The sequence below is a fragment of the Ptychodera flava genome, chromosome 16 (genome assembly GCF_041260155.1).
Source record: "Ptychodera flava strain L36383 chromosome 16, AS_Pfla_20210202, whole genome shotgun sequence".
NCBI lineage: Eukaryota > Metazoa > Hemichordata > Enteropneusta > Ptychoderidae > Ptychodera > Ptychodera flava.
Genome location: NC_091943.1, coordinates 23,988,964 through 24,003,306, shown reverse-complemented (window position 1 = coordinate 24,003,306; position 14,343 = coordinate 23,988,964). Strand labels below are relative to the sequence as shown.

Genomic DNA, 14,343 nt, shown 5'->3' with positions numbered 1-14,343 from the left:
GCACTGAGGAAAGTGTTACAAGTTGCAATAAGTGTTTTATGACCTCTGTAATTCTCTTTAAATGACAATTAGACTGTCGACAGTCCCTTGTGTGTTTTCTTCCCTATTATTGGTATTAAAGTCTCTCGTACATACGGGGGCGGGGATTCGCAAGCGTAGTGCCAAAGGCGCTAGTCGGAAATGCCGCTGGCATGACTACGAGTGCCGAAGGCATGAGGCCCAGACATCGGCCCTCGGACTCAGCCGTTCCCAGTGTTACTTCAGCGACGAAAATGGCGCAAACGACTGTCGACAGTTTATGTGACAATGTCAGTCTGTGAGGAATCATCACTTGACTGGACTTGACTACATCAAAGGTAGTACCCCGGCTCTCATCACCACTGGTATATGTTTTATTAGCAGCATGATATCTCAGTTCACCAGACAAAGTTTTGAGGATCAGTGAAAAGCACGTCTGTCAATGAAATTCAGCTGGTTACATGGGAAGGAGACGGTTTGCTTCTGACTACGACATTTAATATATTCACTGGTTGTGGAAGCACCATTACGGGGGACGATGCTGGCGCACGAGTGTCTTCCCCTGTCTAGGAATTATGATTTTACATAAACCTGGTTAACTCATAGTTTGTCTAATCATCTAATCTAATCAATTTTCGTTTAATTGTTTGATGTCGTCTGCACACAAAAGGTCCATCAAAATAACTTTGTGCCTTGTAATTGCATGCTCGTCGTTTCTGTATCAAAATTGAAATGTCTTTCAAGGCCATAGTAAAATTGAGGATATGGGGAGGGTCATGTTCAACAAGTTTGCCAAGGGTGGGGGGTCATGTTTAATAATTGGGGGAGGATATAACATTTAAAACGACGGACAAGTTTCGATTGCCTTATGATAAATGGAAGATTAGCTTTTTATTTTTCATATGCCATTGCGCCGGTAATCCAGGGTCTTCATTGGCATTTTTCTGTTTACGGGTTTTTGTAGTCGTAGGTGCATGCTTAAATTCCAAAGCTGCAGAAAATGTCATGAAATTAAAGTTACAATAAGCATTATCGAAATCATTTCACAATCATACAGCTATTCAAACGTCGAGGGATCTTCTCTGTCGACGATAGGTTGTGAAATGTCTTGTAGAGGGCGCTGCACAAATTGAGTAGGAACTTTCGGGAATTATTGAAGGAAATAAATAATGAACAATTGAATACACTCATTCTGAGAAATTCTGTAGGACGCTAAGACGAGCTAGGCGTTTGCCGCGAGTTGGTTCATAGAGACATCAGATATCGTTCAGAAAGTTGAACGCAGCGAGTTTGAAGACGTTTTGTTCGACATACTTTGAGAGATGGCAGACGCCCTGAATGAGGTAAGGTTGATGAGCGAAACCACCATTATTTGAGCGGTTACCAGAAGTACTGTACCGCGGCCAACTCACGTGTACTCGACACTGCACTGTGGACTACAGTGTAGTGTTAGTGAGTCGAGTAGCCTTACAGTAAGTAGCCTTTACAGTGTCATGAAACGTGCTCAAGCCACAGTCGGACCTTGTCAAGTGTCGTGCCACGGAGCTACCCAACGGACTGTGACAATCGAACGTTCGTCCGACCATGGAGGTCGCACAATGCTGCAACCATCCCAGTACATAAGGAAATATCACGTGTGATGAAATAGCAGAAATGCGCTACAAAATCTAGCTTTTAATACATGACTTATCTTAGAGTCCAAGTAATGCTATATCCTAGGCAGTGTAAGTAAGTAATTTTACCACGGTTTTGGAGCTACTGTGATTTTACCCAGTCACTCGTTTACGTAATTTTGTATTCATCTAGCACACTGAGGTAAATGTGCTGAAGCGAGTCCCCCCCCCCCACCTCATGTAAACAAAATTTGTAAGGCGATCGAGTAATAAAAGAATCGATAATTCGATATATAATACGATTGTCGTGGCATACCGTGGAACACATCTGGTGTGAATTGGCTCACAATAATCAAAACCATGTTTCATTTGTCATGCATATGTTGTGAATTTTTTACTTGCCCCTCACACCTATTGAGAGTTTCTGGATGTTTCGGCACCAAGTTTTTTCGGCCCAAGACGTTTCGGCATCGCTCTACGCTACCTGGGGGAACCTCTGCTAGAGCGTAATGTTACAAATCAAAGCACTAAAAAAGTATAAGTATAATGGTGTCAACATTCCCGTACATGCTTTAATCTTTGTGAGATTGTAAGAAACTGTAAGAAAAAAGTCTTCATATCATTTTCAAATCTGTGACACAAGTTTATCGATAGCAATAGCTGCTGATACGGCAAAAGTTTGAAAACGGTGCCGAAACAGTACAGCAAAAGTCACACAAAATGCACATAAAAGTACTGGTCAGAATGCAGAGGTCACCCTTACGAATATGACGGGTCAGTCAATTACTAATTAGTTTGAAAAAAATCGAAACAGGGATGCTAAAATGTCTTGAGTTGCGGTGCCAAAATGACTTGGGGCCAGAAATGGAGAGGCAAAACCGACCAGTTACCTACAAATATATAGCTATACCTTGTAATCTAAAACATTGCAAGTTTCAATGCAGATTTGTCGTACTTTAGCAAAATCTCCTGCACATGAATTTTAAGATTTTCTTGCTCACCACCCAACCCAGTTTTTAATTAAAGAAAATTACACATGCTCTAAAGCAGAAAAATATGACAATCATTTAGGTTGCAAATTAGCACCAGTAGCACATGATTACCTGTGTTTTTGGTGTTGATGTTAATTGCCCCAATACTTTCTGTAGTGTTTTAACTGTAATAAAAGCTGTATCTAAGACGTTGATATGATAATTATTTCACAGTAAGGCAAATCATAGCTGCTGTAACGCAAAAGAAGAACACCAATGGCAAGCAATACACATATATCACAAGAAAAATATCCCAAATCACATAAAACAAACCTGAAATCCAAAAGTACATGTATCTCACATTTTCGTCAAACTCAGTCACAGTGTGTACCAATTTAACCTCCACAAGAATGCTTGTTTCCCACGGAAAATTGTATGTTTACACCAAAAGTAAGCAGTCCAAGCTTCATCTACTCTAAAAGAATTACAGAAAAAAGTGAAACTCATGGTTTCAACACACAACTTCTCTTTTGTATTTGTATTTCTATGTCAGATTGTAACCATTCATTAGCGAAATAGAGTACTGCAGTTGCTGTAGGTGGAAAGACGTTCAGAATTCTCAAATTTCTACAATAGTTTGCTGGCATGCTACTTGCATGGACTGATTTTGAAGCCTGTTATTTTTTCCCTTTTCACCATCTTGTGTTTTGAGGACAGACACTTTGAATTTCAAATTATATATCACCAGAATTTGCATAGTGACCCCTGATTTTTATACATGATTATGAATTCCTATAGATTCCTTTATAATTGCCTGAGAAAGGTTTGAACACTGTTTAACTTTTCATCTTTTACGGTAGGCTCACCCTCGGCTAGTTTGTGCCTCCAAATTGAAAGACTTAAAACAGTAAATTTTTCTAAAACATCCGAACATTAAATCATTCTGTTTTGAAATCAAGAATAAAGGTAGGAAGTCATCATGCAATATTTGGTACTAGAGAAACAATTACCCAATAGTTTTCAACTCATGAAATTCAAAATGGTCACCATCTCTATGTAACACTAAGGGAGAATAAAAATTTTATTTTTGAAAAATTGAGATGCGAAAATTTTTCGTACTCAAAAAACTTTAGAATGAGCACTCCAAAGTAGTAGATCAAAAAAGTATAATACAAGTTTAAGAGTCAGAATATCTGCCCCCACTCTACCTTTAGGTAATTTTTATTCTATTTTGATTGTTTTTTTTTCTTTTTACTTCTTTAGCTCAAGCTCGACTGTGAGGAAGTGAAGAAGTTGCAGAGTGTTGCAACCAGACAGAAAATCAAAGACCTTCTAATCATTGAGCAACGGAGACTAGAAACAGAGATTGGCAAAAGGACGGAGTTGGCTCAAAAACAGGCAGAAAACACCAATGGAGATGCAGTCACAGAGAGTGAAGGCGCAGTCGGTGGACAGCCTGCAAGCCCCGTCACAAAGACGGAAACAAAACCACAAGTTTATACAGTAAAAATTACAAATTATGGTATGTATGATAATTTGGCTATATATTATGTAGTCATATGTGAAGGATTAGTTTTGCTACCATAGGTCTGAATAGGTAAAAGCATTTTGTTGTCATTGAAATTATAATTTCTAAAGTATGATAGCATATAATTCTGTAATAAAAATACAAGTATATGATGTACCGTACATTTGCATGGAAAAACCATCAGCGTGTAGAAAAAATGAGAATGTATAGTAATGGTTTCCAACTTTTTTTCACAGGCTGGGATCAATCAGATAAGTTTGTCAAATTCTACATCACACTCAATGGTATACAGCAATTGCCCAAAGAGAACTGTGTCATAAAGTTTGGTGAAAAGTAAGTGCTATAGTGAATGGTTGAAAGTGTGCAACTAGAAAGTTAGTTAGAATCGGAACTTTCTCAGAGTAGGGAGGTAGAAGTTGGGCAGCTTTTCTCACTGTATGGAGGTATAAGTAAGGTATCGTTTGCAGTGTACAGAGGTAGAAATTAGGCAGTTTTCTCAGAGTATGGAGGTAGAAGGTAGATGCATGTAGGCTTGTATGTGGTACATGTATCATGTACACTCTATAACAACAGATAACTCAATATGCAGTGTGTCCATCAGAGAAGCTGAAGAATTAATTGTTCACATAGGTATTCTTTGGTGCGTCATTCAGAGTGTGTACTGGATATACATACATCCATGTACATGTACTTTATGGTCATTTGATATGCATAGATAGTGTCAAATCATGAATGAGCTGAATGTTGTGAAATATTAATATTATTGTTAGTACATCTACCATCGAGAACAATAGAATTTAGCATGCGCTAAAAAAGCCGTACGGAACGCCCGTTCCGTAACACGTATGGTTTCAAGGTGCCCCATCCCGTGCAGCTGTATCTGCGCGTTCACTATTGAACGGTTACAAGGGACTCATTGGCCGAGTGCCGGAACATGTCTTGCGCGCGCTCTGTACGTACGTGTGTATTGCACACACACACACACCTAGGACGAATATACCGGTACCTAGTTAGTCCCCACGGACACCGTCCGGGGGACTTATAGGTTTGGTCATGTCCGTGTGTGCGTCCGTGCGTGCGTGTGTGCGTCCGTGCGTCCGTCCGTTCACGCAGATATCTCAGAGACGCCTGGAGCGATTTTGTTCAAACTTGGTACAAGGATAGTACCCTACCTCATACAGATGCACATCGATTTGTTTCACAATGCGATCAAATTTGGCCGTGTTAGAGGACTTTTTAGTTTTCCACCTCCATAGACTCCCATGTATAAGGCAGTCCATAGACTCCCATGTATAAGGCAGTCCATAGACTCCCATGTATAAGGAAGTCCATAGACTCCCATGTATAAGGCAGTCCATAGACTCCCATGTATAAGGCAGTCCATAGACTCCCATGTATAAGGCAGTCCATAGACTCCCATGTATAAGAGCCAAGACAAAAGGAAAAATAAAATTTAGTTTCTCATCGTATTCATATTGCAAAAAGGATGCAGTTACACAGTTTTTAGTCCCCAAAGATAAAGTCAAGGGGGCTTTTAGATTGGGTCATGTCCGTCCATGAGTCCATCCGATCACGTCACGAGATATCTCAGACACTTTGACAAAATGTCACGTGACCTTGGTGACCTTTGACCTCGAATATACATATTTGTCCATAACTCAGTAACCACAAGTCCTAAACCTTTCATATATGGTATGATGGGACACCCTATGACACCACATATTGTACCTCATTAATTATGTGCATATCTAATTTTGAGTGAGCCAATAGAGCTAGAGGTCTGATTTTTTGTATATATGGATAACTTAGCAATAAAATTTTTTGACAAAATGTCACGTGACCTCGGTGACCTTTGACCTCAAATATACATATTTGTGCATAACTCAGTAACCACAAGTGCTACACCCTTCATATTTGGTATGATGGGACACCTTATGACGCCACATACTGTACCTCATTAATTATGTGCATATCTAATTTTGAGCAAGCAAATAGAGCTAGAGGTCTGATTGTTGGTATATAGGGATAACTTGGCAATACAATTTTTTTGACAAAATGTCATGTGACCTCGGTGACCTTTGACCTCAAATATACATATTTGTCCATAACTCAGTAACCACAAGTGCTACACCCTTCATATATGGTATGACGGGACACCTTATGACGCCACATATTGTACCTCATTAGTTATGTGCATATCTAATTTTGAGCAAGCAAATAGAGCTAGAGGTCTGATTTTTGGTATATAGGGATAACTTAGCACTACAATTTTTTTGACAAAATGTCACATGACGTCGATGACATTTGACCTTAAATATACATATTTGTCCATAACTCAGGAACCACAAGTGGTACACCCTTCATATATGGTATGATGGGAGACCTTATGATGCTTCATACTGTACCTCATTAATTATGCATATATCTAATTCTGAGCAAACCCATAGAGCTGGATGTCTGTCATACATATGCACATAGATTTGTTCTGTGATACGATCCAATAAGGCCGCCATGTGGCCATTTTATTACGTTCTTTCATGTCCTGAACTACAGCTCAGACATGTATCAAGCAAATTTATTCAAAAGTATTTTTATCACAGACCTAATGAAGAGGACTCTATCCTCTCTGAGGACCTGTAATCAAAGTACCCATTAACAAGTGGGGACTGTGTTATCAACGATGACTTGTTTATAGGTATACTAGTCCCAGCACACACTATCCAGATCTTGCAGAAGCGCGTCCGAGATAGCACAAACTTGCGCTCTAAATCGGAAGAAAATTGTTGACATTACACGAAAACGGCCACTACTCCGACATTTTGATGCCCCGATCAGTAATGTAAGATGTAAAAGTAAAGTAAAGTAAAAGTAAAGTAAGCCTTTATTGAAATCGTATCCCACTTGGGATCTTGATCATAAAGTACAATAAAGGTTTTGCAAAAAACAACAATGAAAGAGTATATATAATATATATATAAAATATAAATATCTATAATATTCATGTATAATAATAAGGTTATTACGAAAATACCGCAAAGGATGCACTCGGACATTGGCGCCGCGCATCGCCCTCCGCTTCGCGTCGGGCGATACGCTGCGCCAATGTCCTCGTGCATCCTTTGCGGTATTTTCGTAATAACCTTATATTATTGTTAGTACCCTAAATAATATCAGTTGCAATTCTTTTCTTTGTCAGCTGCAACCTTAGTGGAAATTTCTTTTGTGACAATGTAGTTTCAGCAGCTGATTAATCTGCAATTGTATGACCAAACATGTTTCAATGGAAAAACTGAGTGCAGTATTTTATGGTTAAGGAATTGCTGTGCTAGGTACCCTTTTACCTGCCAGACAGTATCACTTGAAGTCCCATCTGCCAAGTCAGTGAAAATGGGTATTGAGCCAAAACCATATATTTTCACTCACTTGGCTTGGTATGTTATAGCAGCTTTTATAGTCTGTAAAAATCATGTCTACAGTATCTCTATCTTCAAGGACCTTCAAATCTTCAAGTCTTTGTTAAAATGCACCATATGGGTCATGTTTTGCTTTACTGGTTTTGACCAACTTGACCTGATGGTAAAATATGAACTTGGCAAGAAAAGGGTACACATGCATGTATTTGCAGGCATAAAGCCATGGCCATGAATGTTAAATTCTGTGTACTTTTGTACCATAGACACTTGAACCCCTATAGAATATGCTTTGAGATTAAAGATAGCTTCAAGATGCTACATGCACTTCTTGCTTTGGACATTGAAATTTTTGTTTTGGCACTTTGTTGATTCCAGGTCTCTACACGTTTTAGTCAACAATTTACAAGGGAAAAATCATGAACTCATAATCAACAATTTGCTAAAACCAATCATAGTTGAAGACAGCCATTTTAAGGTAAGCAGAATCACCTCATGTTTAAAAATGGGTGGTTTTTCAATACATCTGTCATCTGAATCTTAACTTTTTCACCCCCAATTCCCTGTATAGAGGTCCACACTTACCATTGAGAACAATGGGTTTGGACCAAACCATGGTGGTGAAAGGGTTAAATTACCATTTCTTATCCTCTCTGCTGAGAGGCTAGATTTTAGGCTTTGTCTTTGTCAGAAAATTATCATCAAAAAAGAAATTTTGCAAGAAAAACTAATCTTCCCTAAATAAACCTGTGTACACAAGGTAAAAAAATCACATCTACACTTCAGTTAATGACCAGTCCAATTTAGTTTCATTGATATGGTTTCTGTGCGTTTGTTATTGTGACTGGAGCCCCCAGGAGTTGAAATGTATATTTTTCTAACATGCACAGTGTGCATGTCAGGTTTTGCATTAGCACGCATCAGCTTCTCAGTACCTGCACAACAACAGAGTTATAGTAGTAATGTATCAAAAATATATTTCAAGTCACCCTCCTCATCATCCCATGCAATCTCTTCTTTTTCGATTGATGAAGTATAACCCATGAAATATAAACTAATATTACTTTTCGGCTGGGCATGCTAACAGAAGATCACGTTTCACAGGACTTCTTTATCTGGGATGACATGTGGCTTTATACTTTTAGTCAGTCAATTTATTTTGATTTGAAAACTTTATTAAAGGATCATCAATCATAAAAGTTGATGTACTGGAGAAATATAATTCCATAGTCTTGTCAATTCATCCCCCCCCCCCCCCCCCCCCCCCCCCCCTATTTGGTTCAGCATATTTCAAGCCTTTAGTCCCTTTCGGAAGTACCGGTATTTGTGTGATATCAATTTTAATAGATCTGTTTCAGAGGTATCCGGAGGATGAAAGCCCCCTGAATGTGTCCCATCAAGACGTATAGTGCATCCAAAAATATCCTGTGTGGCATCTTTTCTTGTTCAGTAGACTGTAGGAAACAAAAAATACTGGTGAAGTTGGGTTATGAGGGGGTGCAATGTGGACCCCTTTACTTAGCCCACAGACTAACATAATTTGTTCAATTGCCAGCAACAGTACCCATTGAGCAATGTGAGCAACATTGAAATTTCTCTTCCATTACCATCATTACTGTTTGTTTTGTACCACAGGTGAAAACAGACATGTTGGTTGTGCTGCTCAAAAAGAAGGACAAGGAAACGTGGGCCTATGTGACTCAGAAAGAGATGAAGGCGAAAGAGGCAAAGTAAGTCAACATTTTTGGCCATATTTTATCATATGTTATACTGCCCTCTTGAGTTGAAATTTGTTGCTCTCGTAACACTACAGTTTGCATTATAACAACCAAACCAATCATATACATGTATCAGGAAGGAAATACTGATCTTGCCGGTCACTTTCCTGAAGAGGACTACAATCACAGTAACTGATTTTGACAGTGTTTGAGTATGTGAACAGTTTACAAAGTTATATTTCATAAAAAAGAATAAAAACTTATGACAGAAATTTAACGAAATGTTTCAGTCTCTAGATTCTTGTTATGCATAGTGCAGTGTTTTCTATAGCTCAGAGGGATGACTGATTTACATAACAATGTTTAATTTGCATAATAATTTCTTGTGAAAATGGATTCTTTTGTATTGTTATTAACATATGAATAGAATACCGTAAAAACGGATGGGCCAACCTTCAAAATCCCCTCATGGACAACCCTGTAGTCAATAATGCAATAAACGAACAGAATATGTATCGTTGACAGCAACTCTGCCTTTACTTTAGAATTCCTTGGTAACGTGAAAGAGTTGGCCAACATAAAGAGGATAACAGTGAAAGTTTCCTTCCATAGTTTCCCCTTCAGCATTTTCAAAACCAACATCAATTTGTTAATGAGATTTCACACATTTGTTTTTTTACCAACAGGAAACCGAATTTAGACAAGAACAAAGACCCCTCGGCAGGAATCATGGATTTGATGAAAAACATGTATGAGGAAGGTGACGATGAAATGAAACGCACCATCGCAAAGGCGTGGACTGAATCTCGCAATAAAAATATGGGAGATATGGGAATGTAGGGCTCATAGATTTTGATGTTCATAGGAAAGTATGGCTCCTCTGAAATGGTAGTAGACTTTGGCCGACTGATACGTCACGTCGTGTTCGTAACTGTTTTACTGAATGGTATACTTTGAATGCCCGATGCCTGAAAAGGAGAACATTGACCGTATAAAAATCTGTTTGACTTTTTGGTGAAAATGCAACTAATCGTACCTCAAAATGGTTGTTTGCCATGGTGAGTTGATATCACAAGACTGATTGGTCAGTTCAATCACATGATTATTGAAATGCTGGAATAACTGATTTGCTTACTCACTCTCTCTGCCTGCCAACCATTTGTTAGTTTTTTAGCTTTAATGGGTAATTTTGTGTATCTTGTAATGTTTGTAGGCCTCATAAAAGTGAATACTTTAATTCTTACTTTTGTCAATAAAGTTGTCATTGGTGGCTCACTAAAGAACCGAACAACGTCATATTTCAGTTTGACAGATAACTGGCATATAGCCCTTTCAAATAAGTCTACTTTTATGTCACATGTTGAAATCATTATCTTTCAGCAAAGCGTATCATTATTTTCAGATGTGTAAGTTTGCATTTCATTTGGGGAAGACTGCATTAACTGGCATGGTACCTGAAACCCGAGTTCTTGCCTGACCAACTCGGGTGACAAACAGAAGACTTTTAATCCCCGAGGTGTTAATGTTCCATTGTTATGTTTATCTAATCCAGCTTATGCCATTGTAGGAAAGGCAGGTCTGTGAAATTGATCCTCTAGGGAAGTAGGGTATTCCTAAGTTAATGGGGCCTTCCCGTAATGTTGTGCTTCGTGGCCAAATGTTAGATCTTTATTGATGTGATGCTTGTGACAAGATATGAGCAGGAAGGCCTAATCAGTACAACCACAGTCACTGTCAGTGTCATGCAACAGAGAAAACTTTTCAGTAGATGATATGGTAAATCATGCCTCCGGGGACAGATATTTTGACTCTGAAAGTTTGATATTGCCAATTGGTCTTCTACTTGTGAGGGCTCATTTTGAAGCTGTTTAGTGTAACTGAAAGGGATACAGTCGTCGGAACTGTGCTCAAAGGTTGTATCGGACCCATACCACCAATGTAAACACTGTATCCAAGGTACGATGGTGATTGATGAAAGTTAAAACGTGTCTGTCATAATCTACATCGTATAATTTAAATGTTGCAGCTATGGTGATGAGGTGCGGCTAGATATCGTGCATGAAATACATTGTTTGTAAACAAGAACTCGCACAGGAGCAGTTCCAACAACAGTTTCCCTTTACGTTTTTAATGGCTTGTTTTTGTGAAAATCAAACATAAATCTTTTCCCAATAGAGATAACACAGGGATGGTGGCCCTTTTGAATTTCAAATATTGTTAAAATTAAGGTAATTTGTTTCCATAGTATCAAAATTTACCCAGTGCACATACCGGTATGTGTTGAATTGGTCAAAATCTCATTGTACATGGATGTGGTTTATTGCCTTAATAGAGCAAACAGTGCATCATACATCTTTTTATCTGGACAGTCAGGCAATTATCAATCAGGATAGTTACAACTACTCTAGGAAGTCCTGTCATCTTATTCCCTGTCTGCAACTGTTGTCAAGGTTTGATACTATGGTTGAAAACAAAAAATCCTGATTTTTTGTGCCAGTCAGAAAAAGCATTTGAATGTCTAATCATTTTTAGCTAAAAAGACTTGAATTACTTTCGACGTATGTAAAAAATCAGTCGGTATTTTTGATATGTCAGTGCAAAATTTGTACTATCGCCATGTTTTTTCATGGTTTCCAAAGGAGCATATTCCACCAAACCTTGTAATATCAAATTTCAAAATGTAAATATTTGAAGGATGGAATCATTATTCAAATTTCTTGTTACTCATGCTTGCCTGTATCTTCATCTTTTGCAATTTCATCACAAAATAAAGCAATGACATTTCGTGATAGTTGGAGGATGTACCAAACTTGGCTGTGGCTTAGATTTGCATGTCTGGTGCAGGAGGAAAAACTATCCAGTGAAAAACCTAGCCACCTTATGAAAGCTGCTTTAGAAGTGGAAATGGTAGCGCCATTGTTTGATAACACGTACCTTCATAGGAGCTCAGTGATGTGCCAAATTTTCTGTTTTCTCCCTTAAAGTTGTTGTTTGACTTTATCAGTAAGGGAATAAATAGCCCTCCAGCTTATCATTTGCTTAACATGCTTGCTACTCACAGGTAAATGTCAAAATGTTTTCTATAAAAATTTTAATGTATGTTGTTTTCAGTCAAATATATTGGTTATACTTTGTGATTTAAGGTTTTATAAAAATCTCTTTACCCAGGATCATTTTATAGAACTTTTGTTTACAAAACGAAAAAAATTAAAAATGTAGTTTCTCAAAATTTTTCACAAATTTATTAGATCATTTCTGTGGAAATTTGTTGGAAAATAATCACAATAAAAAGTAGTCTGGTGAAAAATATTTTGTTGTAAGGATGGTATTATTCTTGAGTTCAAAATATATCAATGATTATAATAATTAAGAGCCGTTCTTTCAAGGGGTATGATTGATGGAAAATTTACCGGGTGTAGTAGCTTAGCTCAAAATGATAGTTTTCAATGGTTATTAAACCCCGGTGCGGGGTATAAAAGACCCCTAACTCATCGAAAATTCATAATGGCGCTTGAGTGACAACTGGCAACAGCAAGGTAGATCGCTCCGTGAAAATCAGCCGAAGCGATTCTCAAACAAACATTATTGGCATACCATAAACATAGACTGTTTCATAAACACGCAGGCCATGCAAGTATCCGCAAAGTTTCACATTCGTAATAAGGTCAATGAAGAAGCATCTTGGTTTATGACTTGAGGAACAGCTGGAGAAATTACTCCCCTACTTTCCCCATCTCCTCTGTCCCAAACATGAAATCTGAGAGACCCCCCTTTTCACTCAAGAATTTTGACACTCCCTCCAGTCATCAATTTTTCTATGCACACATCTATATCTATCTATCTATAGTATAAACTAATGAGAAAAATCACGCAACTACTGTACATCTGATTGTCTCTACACTGCAAATGTTTGGGACTTGAAAAATGACCCATGTAGGGTTCGAATCCATGTCCCCCAAATTTGACTTGGATACTCTACAAACTGAGCTAACGGATCAGTTCAAGTTGGTTTGATGTTCACTGTCCTGGTGGTCTTTGGGCCATTTTGTCAAGACCCTAAAATTTGCAGTGTTGAGACAATATGATGTAGGTGCGTGATTTTTCTAATTATTTCATGCTACCAGTATAAATGTCCACGCTACACAACGCTTGGGAACCTGTCGATTGTATGTATTCTATGTCTGTATGTGTTTATAACTGTTGTATTTATTAGAAATACCCCAAAAAATTTCAAGCTAAGGGATGGCCTTTTGCAGACAAATTTACTCATTTTTCTGAACTGTTCACTTTAATCAGAGCTACTGTTTGTCTTTATATTTGTTTTCATTCATTAGAAAAGTTCATTAGCCTACATTATTAACTAAAGAAAATGTCTCAGAGGATTTTTAGTTTCTTCAACCGTCTGTGCCTATGATCAAACGTATCTATGAAGGGGTTGTAAACAGTAGTTACTTCATCCCCTTTGGCGGAATTCATGGAAATATGCTTATTTGGCGCCCTCTACGGTAAGATCAATAGGATCAAGAGAGTCAGGTCCGCAGGAGGCAGTTCATAGTTTGCCTTTTCCTTTATGTCGTCTGTAAGTCTGACAAATTCTTTAAAGAGCGACAATTCATTGAATTAATACATTAAAACGAGGAAAAATGCTTCCACATTGAGAGCGGTACATACATATTTACTTTCTTTAAATCTGTATATTGCAGTAACGAACACTGATATTTGTTTTTCGCTCGATTTTTATGTTACATGCGGAGAAAATTGTCGCTCTTGTACGATGTGTTGACCATGATATTTTCTTTATTTATATGGCCAAACGCATTTCACATATGTCATTATACGTTTTTCCGCTCTGGTCCGTGACTTAACTTGCGCCCGGCAGACCCGCGGGCTTGCGACTCAGGGTACACAAAGCATGCAGTGCAAATACGATGAAGCTTTCGACTAACCGTATAATACCAGAAGAGGAGCGTCAGGCACAAATATCCCTTCCAGATATAAAGAATGACTACGAGACATGCAAACTAACGATGTAGTTATTTGTCACTGTCTCTTTCAATACACTCAAAACATTGTCCAAAATTTAAC

General features: G+C 38.1%; 1 protein-coding gene across 1 annotated transcript; it reads left to right on the top strand.

The window, feature by feature from the left end:
* Positions 1-1,182: 1,182 nt before the first annotated feature.
* On the top strand, positions 1,183-12,567 carry LOC139114374 (calcyclin-binding protein-like). The gene is made up of 6 exons (XM_070676059.1): positions 1,183-1,361; positions 3,866-4,124; positions 4,367-4,463; positions 7,919-8,018; positions 9,176-9,270; positions 9,945-12,567. The coding sequence occupies exons 1-6, from the start codon at positions 1,341-1,343 to the stop codon at positions 10,096-10,098; spliced, it is 726 nt and encodes a 241-aa protein (XP_070532160.1). The 5' UTR covers positions 1,183-1,340; the 3' UTR covers positions 10,099-12,567.
* The last annotated feature ends 1,776 nt before the right edge of the window (positions 12,568-14,343 follow it).